Source organism: Lithobates pipiens, unplaced genomic scaffold (assembly GCF_037356315.1).
Source record: "Lithobates pipiens isolate NorthernLeopardFrog02 unplaced genomic scaffold, aLitPip1_a1.2 Scaffold_80, whole genome shotgun sequence".
NCBI classification, from domain to species: Eukaryota; Metazoa; Chordata; class Amphibia; order Anura; family Ranidae; genus Lithobates; species Lithobates pipiens.
Window position 1 is genome coordinate 50,862 of NW_027507904.1, and position 22,579 is coordinate 73,440.

Here is a 22,579-nt window from a genome sequence, read left to right on the forward strand (position 1 = left end):
AGGACAAGGGCCTCTTCCCGACAACCCTGGCCGTTGGTTGTCAGGGTCTGCGGGCGGGGGGCTTATCGGAATCCGGGAGCCCCCTTTAATAAGGGGGCCCCCGGATACCGGCCCCCCACCCTATGTGAATGAGTATGGGGTACAATGTACCCCTACCCATTCACCTGTAAAATAAAAGTACCAAAAAAAAAACACAACACACGAGAAAAAATATTTTATTGCACAGCTCCGGGGGTCTTCCGTCTTCAGGGGTCTTCTCGCCGGACTCCTCCGCTATCTTCTTGTAGCTCTTTTGCTAGCGGAGGAGTCTGGCTTTCTTCCTCGCCGCTGGCCTCTTCTCCCGACTTTGGGGGTCTTGTCCCCATCTTCGGTTCTTCTGCCGGGCCACCGCGCCTTCTTATAGCTCTTTTACAGGCGGTGGCCCGGTCTTCTGTCGCCGCCCCTGCCCGTTCTTCTTCTTCTTCTCCAGGAGATGTTGACACGACGCTCTCTCCGGCCACAATGCCAGGGCCGCGCTCCGCGGCCACTTATATAGGGACAATGGGGCGGTGTCACATGGCTTTATGTCACATGGGTTGGTCACATGGGTTGATGTCACATGGGGACTATGACATCGTAAGGGGGCGGGGTCACCATGTGACCAACCCATATGACATAAAGCCATGTGACACCGCCCCATTGTTCCTATATAAGTGGCCGCGCAGTGCATCCCTGGCATTGTGGCCGGAGAGATCGTCGCGTCAACATCTCCTGGAGAAGAAGAAGAAGAACGGAAGGCGGCGGCGACAGAAGACCGGGCCACCGCCTGTAAAAGAGCTATAAGAAGGTGCGGTGGCCCGGCAGAAGAACCGAAGACGGGGACAAGAGCCCCGAAGTCGGGAGAAGAGGCCGGCGGCGAGGAAGAAAGCCGGACTCCTCCGCTAGCAAAAGAGCTACAAGAAGATAGCGGAGGAGTCCGGCGAGAAGACCCACGAAGACGGAAGACCCCCGGAGCTGTGCAATAAAATATTTTATCTCGTGTGTTGTGTTTTTTTTTGGTACTTTTATTTTACAGGTGAATGGGTAGGGGTACATTGTACCCCATACTCATTCACATAGGGTGGGGGGCCGGTATCCGGGGGCCCCCTTATTAAAGGGGGCTCCCGGATTCCGATAAGCCCCCCGCCCGCAGACCCCGACAACCAACGGCCAGGGTTGTCGGGAAGAGGCCCTTGTCCTCATCAACATGGGGACAAGGTGCTTTGGGGTGGGGGGGCCGCGCGGCCCCCCCTTCCCCAAGGCACCCCCCCATGTTGAGGGCACGCGGCCTGGTACGGCTCAGGAGGGGGGGGCGCTCGCTCGCCCCCCTTTCCTGGCCGGCTGGGTAGCGTGCTCGGACAAGGGTCTGTTGTGGACTTGGGGGGACCCCCACACCGATTTTTTTCGGCGTTGGGGTTCCCCTTTAAGTCCATACCAGGCGGCGGGGTCAGCGACATCTCCTTCGCGGGCCCCGCCTACCTGGAGACGCGCTCGAAATGAGCGGACTTTCCTCCGCGTGTGTGGGCGAGTCCGTTCATTTCAAAAGTAGGGCGGATAGTATGGCGGACTTAGTCCGCCGTATTAGTCCGCTCAAAAAGTGCCGTGTGTGGGCAAGTCCGTTCATTCCAAAGTATGACGGACTGTCTGTCGGATTGTCTGACGAACTTAGTTGGCCAGACAATCCGCCCGTGTGTACGCGGCCTAAGTCTTTGACTGCATTCAGAAAAGAAGACTTCCATGCCCAGTAATTCTCGGGGCTGTCATCGAAATTGAGAAAGCCTGAATTAACCATTTCTTTACGGATAAGATATTTAGGGACATCTTGTGTGCACTGGTGTTTGGGTTGCTGTAGTGAGGATTCACTTGGCCTGTTCCTATATGTCTCTAATGGTTTATCTTTAATTGTTTGGGCACTGCTGACTTTGTGGGTTTGTTTTCGTACACTCAGGGGTTCTGCTGGTTCTGGTTTAAATTCAGCTGACTCTGGATTGGGAAACTGTTTTGTTGCATTCCTGTTTAAAAGTTCTTGGACATACTGCATTGTATGTTCTTCGAAGGAACAGGGTTTCTCTGGCACATCTGGGCCTTTGTGGATAGACCCAGTTCCAGACCGCTCAATATCAGCATAAGGTGCGGCCTCTGCTGCTTCAGGGGCGGCTGCACACTGACGCTGAAGTATATGCAACTTTGCTTCCTGTCCTGATCTTTCTTTCATAATGGCAGCCTCTGTCGTGGCAAATTCTAGCTGAACATGAGCTGCCTCTGCTTTGACCCGAGCTCTGACTAAAAGGGCACTTGCTGATGAAATCTGACTGGACCTTGTTGATTTAGACGAGTGCGAGCGTGTATGGTCTTGCTGGACACTTGGCATGCTCTCCCTGCCTTGATGTGTCCCGGGTAGCTGATCTTCAGCCTTATACTGTCTTCCTGATCTTAGACTCATCCTGTCTGTGCAGAGACTAATATCTCCAGGCTTCTTGTGCTTCACCTTTTCACTGTTCCGCTCTCAAAACACTGACTATGTGCGCCGTTCTAAACGGACAGCTAAACACTTGTCAGAGACTCCAGTAAACGGAAGCCCAATGCTTGATTTGTCTACCGAAGTAATCCAACTTTATTTTACTTCTTTTTTTATTTGTGAAACTGCAATACAATACAATGACAAGATATCAGTACACATAGAAGAACTAGTCTAGGATAAATGACAGATGACACAACAGAAAGGCACTTACAGGTGATGATGTCTCAAGCCCCTTGGGAGAGAAACAGACATGCTGCCTCCATGTAGAATGACAATCTAAAATGGAAGAAGAGCTTCCTGAACCAAAGGTCACTTCCTGTCTGAGAAATTAACTTAACTAGAGATAAAACTGCTACAGAGACTTTGGCCACTAGATGGCAGTGGTAAACTACACATTCTATATAAGTAATTATAACTACATTATCCTGTAAAGGCAGCACACACACTATACACCATGGTGGCCATGATTGTCTTGGGTGGAATTGCCAGTCCTTTGTTGGCCATTGCCCTGACATTGGCTGATGTTCTTAATAAAGCCCCTTGTGATATTTCTGCTACACTTAGTCTGGTGCACTGTGTTGTCTTTCCATTTGTCTTCCAGAGAATTGTTTCACTTTAAATGGAGCTGCCACTAGTGTTACCATAGCACTCAATTGGACTTCATGAACTCCATATCTGATTATCCAGGACTTTTGTTCTATATATATTTTATGCATATTTTATGACATTTCTTTCTCCCCCCAAGGTTTGTCTTCTGTACCAACCTTTGCTCTATCCTCCTTTTGTCTGTATATAGAAGGATATGGGGGCCACAAAGAGGATTTTAATGTCTGTGTACCCTACATTTACTCTGGTGTTGAGATATAATTAAAAACGTATATACATCCCAGATATGGAGACCACAGTGAGAAGTCCTACGTGTGAAGATCAGAGGTCCTTTTCAAAACCTCCAGAGATGAAACCCTGAAGAAATGGCTTGAAGTTAAAGGCCTCATTGAGGCCCTGGGGCAAAGTGGAATTCAGATCAGAGATCCAACACAGTTCATGCCGGAGGAGGGACTTGTTGAAGTCCCCACAACATGGACTGGAGTGGACTCGATCCAGGGCCAAGAAGGACACTCGGGGTAGCAGCCAGCATGGACATATATTCAGGGTCACTTTGTCTCATACTTTGTATGTGGTGATAGATATACAACAAATAGACTACCCCTGACGTTTGACAATTGGCAAAATGTTTAGGGATAAACATGCAGTCATTGAGTAGTCACAAATGCATACTCGGGTCAATAATTTGGCAGTGTGAACAGGAGCCACAGGGAAAGGTTCCAAGTACTTTACTCACTCTGCGCCAACTGGTCACCCATGGAGGATATCCACCTGTATGTGATTGGGGGAGCCGGAGAAACAGATGGACCCACTGTGGGATCTGAAGTTACAAGAGGAAAAAATTGAGTATTGAATTGTGAGTAGCCAGGAACTCGGCACAGATATCTTACCAAGAAAGTCCCCGAGATATAAAACACTTTCTGTTGGTTTATCACTTTGAAATCCACTACAAATGAAATGTTGGATGTGGTTGGTCTGACGCACCCGGTTTTATTCTTGAAAAAAAGGAAACAAGAGTTTTGCTAAATATAATCTTCTTCCTGTTCGAGTTTTCTGTAAATATATAACTTCTCATTATTTCACACAGACCAGATACCCCGACTGCAGCGATGTGCCCCCTGCGTGTCATCCTCCTGTGCCCTCTCCGTGTCATCCTCTTGTGGACTCTTCTCTGTGCAGGCACAGGTATGTAAGAACATTATATTGTTTTAACATTAATGTTTAAACTTTTTTTATATTCTTTTGTATGCCAGTTTTAAAAATTATTGAATAGAAAAATGCATAAAATTGTAAAAATAATTATTTATCTCATCAGTAAATAAGTTGGCCATGCTTTGTGTCAGGGATGTAATGTGTCGTTATAAAGTGGAATAAAATGTGTACTTTGTATCTCCAGTCACACTCCTTCCATGAAAACTAACATTTAGTGTTGGGTGAACACTGGCTGTTCGCCCGTTCGAGCACCCAAATTATTGGGGCGTTCGACCATTTGTTGGGTCCGCAGAATGACCACAATGCACTGCACCTCCGCACAGTACATTGGAAGCCCTGATTGGCTTAAGCAATGAAAGCTTTGCCCAATCAGGGCACAGAGCACTGTCAGAGCCACGATTGCAGAAAGTAATGATGACTCTATCCAATCATAGCTCATTGCTCTTAGTCCCGCTCCACACACAAAAAATATTCTCCCCATAGTGGTCATTTTCAGTGTGATATTGGCATGGAGAGAGATAGAATAGGGCTCTGTTCAGTGCTACTAGACAGTTAGTAGAGATGAGCCGAACACCCCCCTCGGTTCGGTTCGCAGCAGAACATGTGAACAAGCAAAAGATTTTTTCAAACATTTTTGCGAACACCATTAAAGTCTATGGGACAGGAACATGAAAAATCACTTTCTAAGTGCTAATTTTTAAGGCTTATGAGCAAGTTATTGCCATAAAAAGTGTTTGGGGCCCCGGGTCCTGCCCCAGGGAACATGTATCAATGCAAAACAAAAGTTTTAAAATGCCCGTTTTTTCGGGAGCAGTGATTTTAATAATGATTAAAGTGAAACAATAAAAATGTAACCACTTGCCGACCGCCTCACGCCGATGTACGTCATCAGAATGGCACGGGCAGGCATAAGCACATATATGTACGTCCTTTGCCTCCCGCGGGTCGGGGGCCCGATCGGGCCCCCGCCCGGTGCCTGCGGCGGTCGGTTTTCGTTCGGGAGCGATCCCGGACGAGGGGACGGCCATTCATTCATGGCCACCCCCTCGCGATCGCTCCCGACGAATGGAAATCCCCGGTGACATCACTTCCTCTCCTGTAATGTAAACACAGGAGAGGAAGTGATGTATTCTCTCCTCCGTGTCGGTATTTTTCGTTCCGACACGGAGGAGAGCGGATCAGTGAGTTGCACCAACACATCCCACACACAGTAGAACATGCCAGGCACACTCACACCCCCCCTTTACCCCCCGATCACCCCCCCAATTACCCCTGCCCCCCAGTCACAGTGACACCAATGTCATTTTTTTTTTTTTTTTTTTTTTTTTTGCATTGGTGTCATTTGTGACTGTAATAACTGTTAGGGCAGTTAGGGTTAGCCCCCTTTAGTTCTAATGTACCCCCCTAACCCCCCCAATAAAGGTTTAACCCCGTGATCACCCCCCGTCGCCAGTGTCACTAAGGCTGGGTTCACATTGCAGCGGTTTATGAGAACGAATGTGATTCGCACCGCACTGCAGTGCAAATCACATCCGATCTCTGTGCGATTCGAGTTCAGCCATTCGCCGCACCCGCCGCACCCGCCACACCCGCCGCACCCGCCGCAAATTCGCACGGGACCCTTTTTTTGGCCCGCAGCAGAATCGGATCGCATGGGTGTTCACACCATGCGATCCGAGTTTGCAGATCGCACTGCGATATGCGAACTGATCTGGGGGTGTCAGTAACATTTCACTGACACTCCCAGCAGTTCGCATAGGGCAGTGTGAACTGCCGCCGGGAGGCATGCGATGCGGGAACCCGCCGCGGATTCGCGGCGTTTCCGCATCGCTCCAGTGTGAACCCAGCCTAATAAGCGATCATTTTTCTGATCGCCGTATTAGTGTCACAGGTGACGCTAGTTAGGCAGGTAGGTATTTAGGTTCGCCGCAGCTTTTTATAGCGCTAGGGACCCCCATATACTACCGCATAAAGCCCCCTGATTGCCCCCTAGTTAACCCTTTCACCAGTGATCACCATATAACTGTTACAGGTGACGCTGGTTGGTTAGTTATTTTTTTATAGTTTCAGGGCACCCGCCATTTATTACCTAATAAAGGTTTAACCCCCTGATCACCCGGCAGGTGTCATTTGTGACTAATAACTGTTAGGGCAGTTAGGGTTAGCCCCCTTTAGTTCTAAGGTACCCCCCTAACCCCCCCAATAAAGGTTTAACCCCGTGATCACCCCCCGTCGCCAGTGTCACTAAGGCTGGGTTCACATTGCAGCGGTTTATGAGAACGGATGTGATTCGCACCGCACTGCAGTGCAAATCACATCCGATCTCTGTGCGATTCGAGTTCAGCTATACAGATAGTATGGCTGAATTCGTGTCGCACCCGCCGCAAACTCGCACGGGACCCTTTTTTTGGTCCGCAGCAGAATCGGATCGCATGGGTGTTCACACCATGCGATCCAAGTTTGCAGATCGCACTGCGATATGCGAACTGATCTGGGGGTGTCATTAACATTTCACTGACACTCCCAGCAGTTCGCATAGGGCAGTGTGAACTGCCGCCGGGAGGCATGCGATGCGGGAACCCGCCGCGCATTCGTGGCGTTCCCGCATCGCTCCAGTGTGAACCCAGCCTAATAAGCGATCGTTTTTCTGATCGCTGTATTAGTGTCACAGGTGACGCTAGTTAGGCAGGTAGGTATTTAGGTTCGCCGCAGCTTTTTATAGCGCCAGGGACCCCCATATACTACCGCATAAAGCCCCCTGATTGCCCCCTAGTTAACCCTTTCACCAGTGATCACCATATAACTGTTACAGGTGACGCTGGTTGGTTAGTTATTTTTTTATAGTTTCAGGGCACCCGCCATTTATTACCTAGTCTCACTAGTGTACCCCTAAATTTAGGGGTGTCTACTTTCTAAAATGGGGTCATTTGGGGGGGGGGGGTTTGTGCCATCTTGGCATTTTATGGCCTTCAAAACTGTAACGCCCTTAGAAAGCCTGAAGGCGGTGCTTGGTTTTTGGGGCCCCGTACGCGGCTAGGCTCCCAAAAAGTCCCACATATGTGGTATCCCCGTACTCAGGAGAAGCAGCAGAATTTATTTTGGGGTGTCATTTCACATATGCCCATGGCATGCGTGAGCAATATATCATTTAGTGACAACTTTGTGAAAAAAAAAAAAAGTTTGTAATTTTCCCGCAACTTGTGGCAAAATATAAAATATTCCATGGACTCAACATGCCTCTCAGCAAATAGCTTGGGGTGTCTACTTTCTAAAATGGGGTCATTTGTGGGGGTTTTGTGCCATCTTGGCATTTTATGGCCTTCAAAACTGTAATAGGTAGTGAGAAGTGAACTCAAAAAATTACGCCCTTAGAAAGCCTGAAGGCGGTGCTTGGTTTTCGGGGCCCCGTACGCGGCTAGGCTCCCAAAAAGTCCCACATATGTGGTATCCCCGTACTCAGGAGAAGCAGCAGAATTTATTTTGGGGTGTCATTTCACATATGCCCATGGCATGCATGAGCAATATATCATTTAGTGACAACTTTGTGAAAAAAAAAAAAAAAAAAAAAAAAGTTTGTAATTTTCCCGCAACTTGTGGCAAAATATAAAATATTCCATGGACTCAACATGCCTCTCAGCAAATAGCTTGGGGTGTCTACTTTCTAAAATGGGGTCATTTGTGGGGGTTTTGTGCCATCTTGGCATTTTATGGCCTTCAAAACTGTAATAGGTAGTGAGGCGTGAAATCAAAAATTGACGCCCTTAGAAAGCCTGAAGGCGGTGCTTGGTTTTCGGGGCCCTGTACGCGGCTAGGCTCCCAAAAAGTCCCACATATGTGGTATCCCCGTACTCAGGAGAAGCAGCAGAATTTATTTTGGGGTGTCATTTCACATACGCCCATAGCATGTGTGAGCAATATATCATTTAGTGACAACTTTGTGTAAAAAAAAAAAAAAAATTTTTTTTTTGTCATTATTCAATCGCTTGAGGCAAAAAAATAAAATATTCAATGGGCTCAACATGCCTCTTATCAATTTCCTTAGGGGGTCTACTTTCCAAAATGGGGTCATTTGGGGGGGTTTTGTACTGCCCTGTCATTTTAGCACCTCAAGAAATGAGATAGGCAGTCGTAAACTAAAAGCTGCGTAAATTCCAGAAAACGTACCTTAGTTTGTAGATGTGACAACTTTTGCGCAAACCAATAAATATACAATTATTGACTTTTTTTTTACCAAAGACATGTGGCTGAATACATTTTGTCCTAAATGTATGACTAAAATTGAGTTTATTGGATTTTTCTAATAACAAAAAGTAGAAAATATCATTTTTTTTCAAAATTTGCGGTCTTTTTACGTTTATATCGCAAAAAATAAAAATCGCAGAGGCAATCAAATACCATCAAAAGAAAGCTCTATTTGTGGGAAGAAAAGGACGCAAATTTTGTTTGGGTACAACATTGCATGACCGCGCAATTACCAGTTAAAGCAGCGCAGTGCCAAAGTGTAAAAAGACCTCTGGTCATTTACCAGCAAAATGGTCCGGTCTGAAAGTGGGTAATATTCCTTTAAATATCACTGCTGATGAAGTCCTGCCCACTGGAACGATACACGTGCAGGGGAATCCACACCATGTCGGCTGCAGACACCTCTCATTCATTTCATTTTATCACTGGTCACCAAGCGTTTGACCGCATGCTGTTCATCCAGGCGCTAGGATTTTAGTGCCTCGTATGTAAGTGTATCTTTTTAACTTCTTAATAAATGTATACCTATAAGCAGAGAGCACTATATATTCTTTATTGATTTTACATGATACGGTGCAACACTGCCCCCTGTTGAGTTGGAAGGTAAAGCTGGCTTTCTTGAAGTTGTGTGATCTAAACGACTCAGGATCTCCACAGAGACAATCAGCATACACTACTCCCAGTGTGGGAAGGATTAACTGACCTGACTGTGTAAACAGGGGTCCATTGAACAAGTCTCCAACATCAGGCGAGGTAGCTGTTTTTGGTACTTTGAGAGTACCGAAGGATCCGGGTTGGAGCCCCAGGAACGCCAGGCTTGCTAGCTATTCGCTGCGGTGGGAGGATCGTAATTACCCAGGCTGGGTGACAAGCTATTATTTTCTGAGAAGCTGGTAAGCCTTCATTCTGTATGGTGGCCGAGTCGCAGGGTGTTGCTTCTGGAAGATTTTTTACAGGGTCTATTTTTCAAAGTGGCGTTTGGGAACCTGCCACTGAGGAACCGCACATTCCACAAACTCACAGAAGGGGGCAGAGTCTACCAACTGAAAAGGCAGCAGTTGAAGTGCTAGCAATTTAGCCAAGCTAGCATTCAACCCCTGGGCATGTGGATGGCTGGGAGTGAACTTCTTTTGATGGTGTAGCAGCTGGGGCAGGGAAATTTGCCTGGTACAATCGGACGTCAGTGTTTGCCCGCAAGTACTTGGCTGTGACACACCTAATTCTATACCTTCATTCCTCTCAATGCAGGTTTCAGAGAGGACTGAAGGTCTAGTGGGGTTGGAGATCCGAGCTGATGAGGAGCAAGGAGAGGTCCGCTTTGTTCTTTGGTGTGGGTCTTTTAGGCAGTTCGACATATGTCTGGTTAAGCATGTGAAGCCCAGGCGGCTGATGTTTTGGCCATACGAGATGAATTTGAGACACATGTTGCAAATAGCAGCGGTACGATCTGATGATCTCGTCTCAAAAAAGGCCCACACCAAAGAACTTTTGGAATAACACACACAGGCAGCGCCCTGCACATGTGGAGCTCTGCGGTGTGATGCAGTCGGTGTACTGCCCTTAAACTGGCCCCCTAGAGGGCATCCTGCCTCATTGGAGATGTGCCTCCTCATCCTCTCTACTATCAGGCCCCCACGTGGAGTCAGTGACCTCATCATCTCCTCCCTCCTCATCACTGGAGCAAACCTGGCAGTATGCTGCAGCTAGGGGAACATGACTGCCAGATTGCTGTCCTTCTTGGGCACCCCCTCTCTCTGGGATCACGTTACTGCCTTCCTCTAGCTGGGTACCATCATCAGAGCCTTTAAAACTCTGGGCGTCCTCCTGGAGCATGTACTCAACACTGTGGTCAAACAGTTCGGGGGACTCCTCTAGAGGACATGGTGGTGCTAGGGAAGGAGTGACTGATGCCATTGAGCCAAGGGAAGAGGCTGCATTGGCAGCTGCTTTGCCAGACAAAGTACCCTGAGCCTGGGTGAGAGAGGATAAGGAGGAAGAGGACAGCTTGGTCATCCACTCTACTAAGTCTTCTGCATGTTGCGGCTCAACATGGCCAGCTGCCGAAAAAAGGACAAGCTTGTCCCATGGCCACGTGCTGATGAGGATGCACTGTGTCCATGACCAGCACTGTTGCCTCTAGACACAGAGTCTGCTTGCCCTCTTTTATTGGCTTGTGACTGTCTGCCTCTCCTTGTTGGCCTTCTAGACATACAGTACTAATGGCCTGCAGGGAGATGTAGCTACACAAATCTGGGATGCATATACTGATTATACTGCAGCTAGCAGAATAAATTGCCTACCTGTAGTATTATTAGTAGGAGAACACCAGAAATTGTCTTCAGGTAGCTTTATGTGCACACTGTGCAGAGTACATCAACTATAAATACTGCAGTTGCCTGCCTGCGGTATAGGATCAGAAGAACACCAGCCATTGGGGTAGCTTTAAGTGCACACTGTGCAGAGTACACAGTAACCCAACTGTAATTACTGCAGCTGCCTGACTGTGGTATAGGATCAGAAGAACACCAGCAATTGGGGTAGATATATATATATATTTGCACACACACACACAACACCTAGGATGCATATATATATATATACACAATACACTGACTGCAGCTAACTGACTCACCTCCTGCCTGCTCTAACTTAAATGAAATGACACTGTCTATCTCTCTATCAGCACGCCAGAACACACTACACAAGGCCGACTTCCAGGCAGCCTTATATAGTGTGGGGCATGTAATAAACCCCCTGAGCCATATTTGGCCACAACTACTCTGTCTTTGGTCAATTGCGGCTCACTGTGCATACAGCGCTGTGATTGGCCAAGCATGCGGGTCATAGTGCATGCTTGGCCAATCATCGGGCAGCAATGCACTGCGATGCTGCAATGAATTATGGGTCGTGACGTGCCACTCTAATTTGGCGCGTACATCCCATAACATTCGCAATTCGACGAATGGTCAAACAGCTCATCCCTAGTAAATAATGTCATGAGAAGACAAGAATAGATCAGTATTTAAGTAGTTAGAGGTATATATATATATATATTTGTTTATATGCTGTTAAGTTAGTTTAGTGTAGTCTCAGTCACATTAATAAGTATTAGTATATAGTTATTTAATGTAGTTAAAGTTGGTAATATGTGTTTATATAGTAGATGTTTGGTTATATGACATTACATGATCAGTAGTATAGAGTGTTACATGTGGGCTTGTCAATCAAACTCCATACGACTCTCTGAGTTAGTATCTTCTTTTGGATAACATATTACTGAAGTTAGCAGAAATGAATGTGTGCCATACAAGGTTCTAAGTTTGTGTGAGGTGATGACGTTCCTATGTTAACATATAAAGTGAAGGCTTCCAGATTGAAATATGGAGGAACACACACACACACACACACGGAGAGATGACACTGACATATTTACACAAAGACACTTTGATAAGTTGGGACAGCTGAATTCTGCCAGAAGTCTAAAGCCTCGTACACACGATCGGACTTCCAGCTGACTTTACCGTGGATTTTGGTCCGAAGGGCATTGAAGGGCGTGAACTTGTTCTGCATACACACGGCACAACATTTTCAGCCAACATTCACCAAACCACGTGGTTTTTCGGCTCTTTACGTCACACTTTGGGCAAATTCTAGCCAAGATCCTTGTGACCAGATTAAAACACCTAATCCCGCTCATTGTTCACCCAGACCAGACAGGGTTCATTACGGGCCGAGAGGCTAGGGACAACTCCATTAGGGCAATTCACCTCGTCCATTGGGCACGTACCTCTCCTGACCCCCCCCACTACCTGATCCTGTCCGCCGATGCAGAGAAGGCCTTCGATCGAGTGGACTGGACATACTTACGCGCGGTGTTGGAGGCTCTCGGTTTACGTACATTTTTTCTTCATTGTTGGTCTTTTTTATTAATGGTGATAAAAAAAAAAAAAACACAGAGGTGATCAAATACCACCAAAAGAAAGCTCTATTTCTTTAATCGTGCATCATGGGACACAGAGCCATAGTAGTTACTATGTAAGTTATAGTCCACCTTCAGATGCTGGACACTTGCACACCCTAAACAGGAAGTTGCCTCCCTATATAACTCCTCCCACTACTGGGAGTCCTCCGTTTTTTCGCCAGTGTCTAAGGTGTTGGCCACGAGAAAAAAAGATGTGCTGTGCTGAGCTCCTCTGGAGCAATCCTTGCTGGGGCTAGCTATGCAGCCGGATCCATTCATAATATCTTTTAGGCCAAATTGAATAGTACCCGTGCCTCATGTCGGAAGAAACAAGGTTTTACCTGTAAACACTCCTCTTTTGAGAGAGCTGGATTCCGGGATTCAGTACTTTTGGTATTAAGGCCATAAAGTATTACTGGCGGGATGCTATTACAGGTCCAGGAATGTGGGTTCCCCGAGGGTCCATGACTCCTGAATGTTTGTTAACGAAACCCACTGTGAAGGGTGAAGATTGGGTCTGTTGGTTCTACCACAGAAATCCCTGCGGCAGGAAAGGTAAGTGGAGATTTTCTAAGGAATTTTTTTTTAATTTTCTTATGAAAGGTCTCCTTTAAAGTAAATGTTATCATGCCTAAGTGTCACCACTGGGGGCTGTATGGAGCACGTACCTTCTCATGCTTTGCTCCGGCAGATAACCGGTAATTTTGGGGGTTTTGCTTCCTCCTGACACCCCCACCTAGGCTGAACTCTTCCCCTCTTCATGAGGCTGCATATAAGGGAGAACTGAAAATGATCGGCAATGCCGTTTTTCTTTCACTGCCCCTACTCGGTGGAGGTTCTTAGGTCTCCTCCACGCCATCCCTCCCTCACAAGTCAATCCTGGCAGATCGGAGGCCTGTGCTTGCACAGGAAAACTTTTTTTTAGAGAGAGAGGGCGGAGCGATGCGAGGTGGGGGTGGGGCTTATTATGGCATTGGCATCCTCTAACGCGGTACTGTGTGTGATTAAAAAAAGCACTCCATTTGTGATGGCTGCAAAATTGTCAGAGAGACACAAGAGCAAAGAGGAGCATGAAAGAGGTTTTGGGGACACAGGCATTTCCTATTTGACACATTTACTATTTGCATCAGGCTGAGCATTAATAGCAGCGGCAGTGGCTGGAATATTTGCTCAAGTGGTGGATGTGATTTCTTCTGGTAGTACCTCTGCTTTGTGCATCGGGCTAAGGTCAGAAGGGGGGTTGAAACACTCCCAAAAAAGAGCTAAAAGGGGTCTCCTTCAAGCTCTGGAAAGCTTACTCATGTCTACAAATGGCATCCTCCCCGAGAGATGGTGGCTGGTCAGAGTGAGCATCGGGGCCATCAAATGTTTGCACCTGTTTTCAACACTGCAGCCCCTGTTTATTTTACTAAAAATATATTTTTTCCTCAGCCATGATTGGTTTAAAAAAAAAAGTTTAGTGACTTTAATCGCATCCCAGTATGGGTCAAAATGCGACAGGTTCTCTTCCATTGCCCAAGGCCCTCAAACTGAGCTACTAGGGGCGGGAGAAGATGAATTTCCTCAGGGGACCATGGTGAGGCTGATGACTCCTCTTCTGAGATGTCAAATGTGGGAGAGTCTCAGCTGTTTCAATCTCTTTTCAATTTCTTGCTAAATGGTCCGCTCCACATTTATGTACCCTTAACTGAGTGTTTGGGTTCACTAAAGCCTCCTCAAGCTGCGCACGCCTTTCCTGTCCATTCATTGCTGGAAAAGATTTTTTGTATCTGAGAGGATCACCCAGATAAACATTATTTTCCCTCCTAAAAAGTTTTCACACTTTATCCTATGGTGGAGGAAATTCACTAAGTAGGGTATACCAGCAACCCTGAGTTTACTTCCTCTTTCATTCCCTGCAAAGGCAAAGCATAATGGACTACTATGCATCTCATAGTAGTCCATTATGTGTCACTTACCTGACACAGGAGCCAGCGATGTCAACGCTGTCCCCTGTAGTCCGGCGCATCCATCTTCTCGTGGGGTCTCGCTGCTCCGCCGCTGTCATTCGGCGAAGCCGCGATGACGTCACTCCCGTGCATGCGCATGGGAGCCGACATGCACGGCATCTTCGTTGTTGACAGTGCCGCGCTCAGTGCGCCTGCGTGCCGCTGACAACGGTGCCTGTCTTTCGGCAAATATCTCCTAAACGGCTTACCTGTAGGTCAAAGTGTGTTGTAAGGGTTTACAACCACTTTAACGCTGCTATATCCTCTGTGAATAAGAGTTTGACTTGTCTGGCAGACAATACTCAAATACTTAGAGATCCAACAGATAAAAAGTTGTAATTCCTATTAAAAGAGAAAAAAAAAAAACACTTTTCTCTGACAGATTGAGTGTCTCAGCCTGCACTGACAATAATTGCTTAACCGTTCAGAGACCAGTTTAAGCAGGTGTTCAAGGTTATCCTGCTCAGCAGGCCCAGGATCTGGTAGCTTTATGTTTGCAATAGTTGCTTTGAGAGATTCTATCCTTCAGGCCTTGCGCCCTTTGCTAAGCACCATGACAAAAGTCTTCCTTTTGCGGTGAAAAAGGTATTTAGGGATGTTTTGGATAATACATCCAAAGAAATTCTAGTGGAAATTGTACCCCTTTTGCCATTTAAGAAAAGGAGTAAATGTGTTTTCGTATTTAAAGCTCCTTCTTCTGTGCCAGTGTCATCAGCCTCCAGGCAATCACGACGGCTTCCACCGTCAGGTTCAAAAGGTAATCCTTAGGGTTAAAGGGGTTGTAAAGAGAATTTTTTTTTTAAATAACAAACATGTTATACTTACCTCCACTGTGCAGCTTGTTTTTCACAGAGTGGCCCCAAACCTGGACTTCTTGGGTCCCTCGATGGCTGTCCCTGATTCCCCCCACAAGTACTTCTCACGTTCATGTGAGCTCCCTCGCATGGTGAGAAGCACTTGTGGGCACGCTCCTGTGATACAGCCGGTGGCTATAGCCGCTCACTGTATCATTCGGGCCCGCCCCCTGGCACGCCACCTCATTGGATGTGATTGACAGCAGCGCAAGCCAATGGCTGCGCTGCTTTCAATCCATCCACTACGGCCAGGCTGAGTGGCGAAGAGGATTTTGGAGGCGAGTGCGGGACTTTTGAAGGGTCGAGTAAGTAAAACAGAGGGGCTGAGGGGGCCAGCACTGTCAGATGTTTTTTCACCTTAATGCATAGAATGCATTAAAGTGAAAATTGTTTTACCTTTACAACCCCTTTAACCCCAGGGACAAGAGAGGTAATGGGGGAGGAAACCTACAAGATCTGGCAGGAAGAGTGTCAAGACATATGGGACTTCCTCAATAGCGCCAAGGTACAAACTGAAGTTCCAAGAGTTCCCATCTCCTCGTTTTCTCAAATCAAATGTTCCTAAGGATCCAGAGAAAAAGAAGTCTCTCTCAAGCATTGGACCATCTTTTGGCAAAAAGTGATCATGGTGATCCCCATGTAAGAGCAGAAGTTGGGATTTGGTCCAAACCTCTTTCAAAAATCTAAATTCAATTCCTGAATATAACCACTCTTTTTTGCATGGAGTCAATCCAATCAGTTATCTCCATCCTACAAGGAGAACTTCTGGTGTCAATCGTCATCAAAGAGGCATACCTCCATATGCGTATTTCCTCTCTCACTAGTAATATCTACTTTTCAAGGTGGAAAACCTTCATTTTCAGGGTGTAGCTCTGCTTTTCGGTCTAGCTACTGTACCTTGAGTGTTTACAGAGGTTCTGACCCCTCTGCTAGCCAGATTAAGGGTTCAAGGTTTAAAGTGGAGGGCCACCCTGAAAAAAAAAATACATTAAAAATTAGAAAAAAAAATCAGAAAAAAAAAAGATTTTTTTTTTAACTTACCAGAAATGCCTATTGCTAGGCACATCATCCTAATCTGCCTCTTCCTCCTCTGCGGAGATCTTCTGGTCTTCTTTCCTCCGTGTGGGGTCTTCTGGGTAATGGGTCGCGCTGTGTTCTGGGAACTGTGTGTTCCAGAACACAGTGCGCTCCATTCACAAAGCGCTGCGCAACTCGCGCATGCGCAGTAGGAAACGGGCAGTGAAGCCGCAAGGCTCCACTGCCTGTTTCCCTTAGCCGAAATGGTGGCGCCGGGACCCGAGACAGAGGGAAGGGTCAGCCTCGGGCGGCCGACATCGCGGGCACCCTGGACAGGTAAATCTGCTTATTAAAAGTCAGCAGCTACAGTGTTTGCAGCTGCTGACTTTTACTTTTTTTTTTAAACCGGCCCTCCTCTTTAACAATTATGGTTTAACTAGACGATCTGTTCTTCATAGACCAGTCAATAGCCCGCTTAGATCAAAGTATGGCCACTACATTAAACTACTGTACCTGAAATATCTAGGTTGGATTCTCAACCTAGAAGAAATATTTTTTATAAACCATGAAGAAGGCTAAAATACTTGGGTCTGATCATAGATACACCCAGAAAAGGGTATTCTTGCCCCAGACAAAGATCGGCACAGTAAAGGAACTGATTCAGGTGGTCGAAGCAAGATGAATTCTTCTATTCATCTTTTCATGAGGTTGTTGGGAAAGATGGGAGCCTTCATTCGAGGCCGTTCTTTATGCTCAGTTTCATTTAAGACTGCTGCAAAACAGTATCCTATCGGCTTGGAACAAAGGGTTCAAGCTCTAGATTCCCAATGTGTGGGATTCCCTACGGCCACATCACCCTGAAAGCGCCCAATCTTGTCGGATCTTGGAGGCTAAGCAGGGTCAGGCCTGGTTAGTGCCTGGATGGGAGACCACCTGGAAATACCAGGTGCTGTAGGCTGGGTGCGCTGGAGCCTCAGTTTATGGTTGATAACTAGGAATAAGCTTTATGTTTGGGTTGAACATGAGTTCGGCTCAATTATTGGCTGTTCGCCATTCGCCAAATAGTGAACAATTTGTGATCGCGGCAAACACTCTTTAAAAGTCTATGGGAGAAATCAAAAGTGCTAATTTTAAAGGTTAATATGCAAGTTATTTTTATAAAAAAGTATTTGGGACCAGTGTCCTGCCCCAGGGGACATGTATCAATACAAAAAAAGTTTTAAAAACTGAAGTTTTTTTTTGGGAGCAGTGATTTTAATAATGCTTAAAGGGGTTGTAAAGCTTTGTTTTTTTTTGTTTTTCTAAATATGTTCCTTTAAGCTAGTGCATTGTTGGGTCACTTACCCTTTCCTTCAATTTCCCTTCTAAATGTTTTTTTATTTTGTCTGAATTTCTCACTTCCTGTTTCTCCTCAGTAAACTTTACACCATCACCTGAGCGGTGTCTGGTCAGCCAGAACAGCTTACTGAACAGCTTACTGAGGAGGAACAGGAAGTGAGAAATTCAGACAAATAAAACAAAGAAAAAAAACATTTAGAAGGGAAAACTAAGGGAAAGGTAAGTGAACCAACAATGCACTAGCTTAAAGGAACCTATTAAGAAAATAAAAAACAAACCTTTACAACCCCTTTAAGTGAAACAATAAAAGTGAAATTTTCCTTTAAATTTCATATCTGGGGGGTGTGTATAGTATGCCTGTAAAGGGGCACATGTTTCCCATGTTTAGAACAGTTAGAGAGCAAAATTACATTTCTAAAGGAAAAAAAGTAATTTAAAAGTACTCGTGGCTATAATGAATTTTCGGTCTGCAATACACATAAAAGTCATTGAAAAAAAAAACGGCATGGGATTCCCCCACAGTCCATTTCCAAGCCCTTTGGGTTTGGTATGAATATTAAGGGGAACTCCGAACCAAAATTCCGTGGGGATCCCCCCAAATTCCATACCAGGCCCTTCGGGTCTGGTATGGATATTAAGGGGAACCCTGAACCAATTTAAGAAAAAAAATGGCGTAGGGTTCCCTCTCAAAATCCATACCAAACCCTTATCTGAGCACGCAACCTGGTAGGCCACAGGAAAAGGGGGGTTGAAAGAGCGCCCCCCCCACTCCTGTACCATACCAGGCCACATGCCCTCAACATTGGGAGGGTGCTTTGGGGTAGCCCCTCAAAGCACTGTGTCCCCATGTTTATGGAGACAAGGGCCTCATCCCCACAACCCTTTCCCAGTGGTTGTGGGTGTATGCGGGCGGGGGGTTTATCGCAATCTGGAAGCCTCCTTTAACAAGGGCACCCCCAGATCCCAGCCCTGTTGTATGAAATGGAAATGGGGTAAAAATGTACCCCTACCATTTCACAAAAAAAGTGACAAATGTTAAAAAGACAATAGCTGGTTTTTGACAAGTCCTTTATTAATTTCTTCTTCTTTCCCCGCTTCTTCCATCTTCTTCCTCCATCTTGTTCTTTCCCTGCTTCTTCCTCTATCTTCCTCTGCTTCTTCCTCCGGTCTTCTCAAGCTTCCTCCAGCATCTTCCTCTGGGTTTTTCTCCCCTCGCTTTGTTCTCTGGACAATCCTCCTCAATGGGAGGCTCCCTCTGTGTGACGCTTCTGTTCTTGTGACAGCTCTTATATAACTGAGGGCGGGGCCACCCAGTGACCCCACCCCCTCTGATGCATGGGGATTTCCCTATGGCTTTCCCTGTGGTGTTAGAGGGGGGCGGGGTCACCGCAAAGGAAAATTAGAACTTTTGATAATTCATGTTTGTGTCCCATAGACTTTAGCGGTGTTCAAACAAATTTTTTCGCTGTTCGCATGTTCTGCTGCAAACTGAACCGGGGGGTGTTCGGCTCATCTCTATTGATAACCAAAAATCTGCAAAAGGAAAAATCCTTCCTTCAGTTACCTGGGAAATGGTAAGAACATATGCCAACCTTTTTTGGGTTGGGGAGCAGTCCTGGAAGAGGCAACTGTCCAAGAGAAGTGGCCCATATCAGAAAGGGCCTTGCCCATTAACATTCTAGAAATCCAGGCAGAGTACTTGGTCCTGAAGGCTTGAACGTTCAGTTTACGGAATTGTCCTGCCCAATGCCACAACAATGGCCTATATTAATCACCAAGGGGGCACAAGAAGCTGTGCGGCCAAGAGAAAGGTGAATCATATCCTATCTTGGGCAGAAAACAATGTACTTTGCCTATCGGCAGTCTTCATTCTAGGAATAAAAAATTGGCAGGAGAACTACTTGAGTCGCCAGCAGTTGTTCCCGGGAGAATGGTTCCTTCAACCCAATATCTTCCTGTCAATATATGAAAGATAGGGGATCCCAGACGTAGATCTGTTTGAATCCAGGTTCAACAAAGAAATCAACAACTTTGTATCAAGAACAAAGGAGGCCTTACTATTTTTGTGGAATCCATTGTCACTGATTTATGCATTCCCTCCTATTCTGCCTGCGTCCATGACTTCTTCGCAGGATCAAGCAGGAAGGGAAGTCGGGATTCTTGTGGACCAGGAAATCTTGGTATGCAGAGATCGTAAAGATGGCAGTAGGGGACACATGGACCCTATCTGCACGGCCAGACCTTCTCTCACAAGGTCAGGTGTTCCATCCTACTTTATAAACGCTAAATTTAATGGTTTGGCTATTGAGACCCACACTCTGAAGAAGCATGGGCTGTCAGGTTCAGTGGTTTCTACCTTGGTTAATGCAAGGGAGACGGCCTCCATAATTATATATTATGGAGTCTGGGAAGCATACATCTCCTGGTGTAAAACCAGGGATGGCACCCCAGGAAATAGGTCAAAGATAGAATCCTTGACTTTCTACAGATGGGGTGAGAAATAAAGCTGGCCTTGAGTACTTTCTAAGGACAGGTCTCAGCCTTATCTGTATTATTTCATCGACCACTTTGGTTCGTAACTTTATTTAGGGGTAACACGGCTTAATCTCTGGTTAGGTCACCCCTGAACCTTTCAAACTTGAATTTAGTTTTGTCGGCATTACAAAATAGCCCTTTTGGGCCGATTGGACTTTTTCCCTTGGTCCTTTTTGACAAGGAAACTATTTTTTTCTGGTAACCATATCTGATGCAAGAAGGGTATCAGAATTGTCTGCTCTTTCTTGTAAAGAGCCAATTTATTATTGTTTTCAAGGATAAGGTGGTATTGTGTCCTCATCCTAACTTTTTACCAAAGGTAGTATCAGTTTTTTTTTAGCTAAACCAGGATATTGTTCTACCTTTTTTTTCCAGAACCTTGTTCTATGGAAGAATCACTACATTTTCTTGATGTGGTGAGAGCAGTCAAAGTCTACTTAAAGATTAAAAAAACTGATGTTTTGTTCGTGTTGCCTGAAGGTCCTAAAAGAGGACAGGCAGCATCGAAATCTACTATTTATAAAATGGATTCAACAAGTAATCATTCCAGCTTATGGTTTCAAGAGGTGGATTCCACCCTCTCAAATCAAAACGCACTCCTCTAGGGTTGTTAGTGTTACCGGCCTCAAAATGTGAATGAAGAGAGCCGATGATTGTAGACGCGATGAGATAAGGTGATCAGCTTGGCGTGGACTGCAAAGAATCACACGAACAGCATGAGATATGACCACTGACTTTATGGCTGGAAGTAGTTTAATTTTTACATAACAATACATATTTTACATTTTTATAGTCACATGTTTATAACCATTAACAATATATATAATACCGATTTTAACTAAAGTATTTTAACACATAGTTACAACAATGAACATTACTAAATTTAATAACATATATATCCCTGTTATTCAGTGTTATAGATAATTATCTTTATCGCTCTGGTACATTTTAAGTGTGCAATAATCATACTATCAATGCATTGCTTTAATACAAATATTATCATGGTGGTACTCTTTTTTAACCACTAGATGGTGCACATTGCATGTCTGTATGATGCAATACATAAGCTTTACATACAATAGGTTTTTTTCTATATTAAATAACAGAAAACATGTGCTTCTATAAATCTATGCAATTTCCAATAAATCATGTTTAAATATACCTATTTAGAAAGGTTTAGTGTTTATCATAGACATTTGTTCTGACTAATGCAGTATTTTCATGTTCTTATGCACTTTTCACTTGTTTCTGACACATGCTGTTCTAAACTTCTAATTACAGCAAAACTATAGCATAAAATCTGCTGAGACTTTTTCTGCATCTGCTCAAGATGTTTAGGAATCTTTCTATCACAGGTTAATACAGATTAGGAACAATTTAGAGTACATACCTGCAAAGAATCACACAAACAGCATAGAGATATGACCACTGACTTTATGGCTGGAAGTAGTTTAATTTCCAGTCACATGGTGTGTGGCCTTATATAGACTCTGTTTGTGTACCTTCTCTGCCATCTACTGGTTATTAATAGAATAGAAGGGACATACTTAGAACTAAAATTAAAAAAAATGAATATGTACTTTGGTTTGGGGTGTCTGTTTTGTGACCATATAAACCCCAGTCCGTCACATTAGTTCTCCGTGGGCAGTGCATCATCGAGCCTCCATGGCTCAAATCTGCTAGGCCGCAAATTGGTCTTCAATCCAGACATTTACCAGATTCTTTCAGGTGGATGTTAAAAGTCATGAGGCTATCGCCTTTGGGCGTAGTGTGCTGCAGGCAGCAGTATAACTCATCTAGTCTCATGTTGCCCTAATTCTCTTGTGTCTCCCTCCCCTCAGTTGGCATTGCTCAGGGACATCCCACACAGTAATTACTATGGCTCTGTGTCCCGTGATGTAGGATAAAGAAAATACCTGTAAAATCCTGTTCTTGTGAAGTACATCACGGGACAGAGGCCCCGCCCCTCTTTCTGGTATATATGTGTATGCTTTGATACAAAAACTGAGGTCCTCCCAGTATGGGAGGGGTTATATAGGGAGGCAACTTCCTGTTTAGGATGTGCCAGTGTCCAGCACCTGAAGGTGGACTATAACCCACATAGTAATTACTATGGCTCTGTGTCCCCACAACGTCGCACAACCACGCAATTGTCAGTTAAAGCGATTTAGGATTTGGATGAAAGGTTTAGCACTGGGAAACACTTTTTGAAAGATAAATAATGAAAAATTGTATACTCCCCATTCCATAATCTTCCTTTATTGGTGCATCTTCATGGCAGCATACA

General features: G+C 45.4%; 1 protein-coding gene and 1 pseudogene across 1 annotated transcript in view; both read left to right on the forward strand.

The window, feature by feature from the left end:
• Nucleotides 1–4,201: 4,201 nt before the first annotated feature.
• LOC143973410 (uncharacterized) overlaps nt 4,202–22,579 on the forward strand; it is an 803,348-nt gene continuing 784,970 nt past the window's right edge. Inside the window, exon 1 of the mRNA XM_077474402.1 lies at nt 4,202–4,330. Coding sequence (XP_077330528.1) covers nt 4,255–4,330 — 76 coding nt within the window. The 5' untranslated portion in view covers nt 4,202–4,254. The remainder of the gene's footprint in view (nt 4,331–22,579) is intronic.
• On the forward strand, nt 17,259–17,377 carry LOC143973415 (5S ribosomal RNA; annotated as a pseudogene).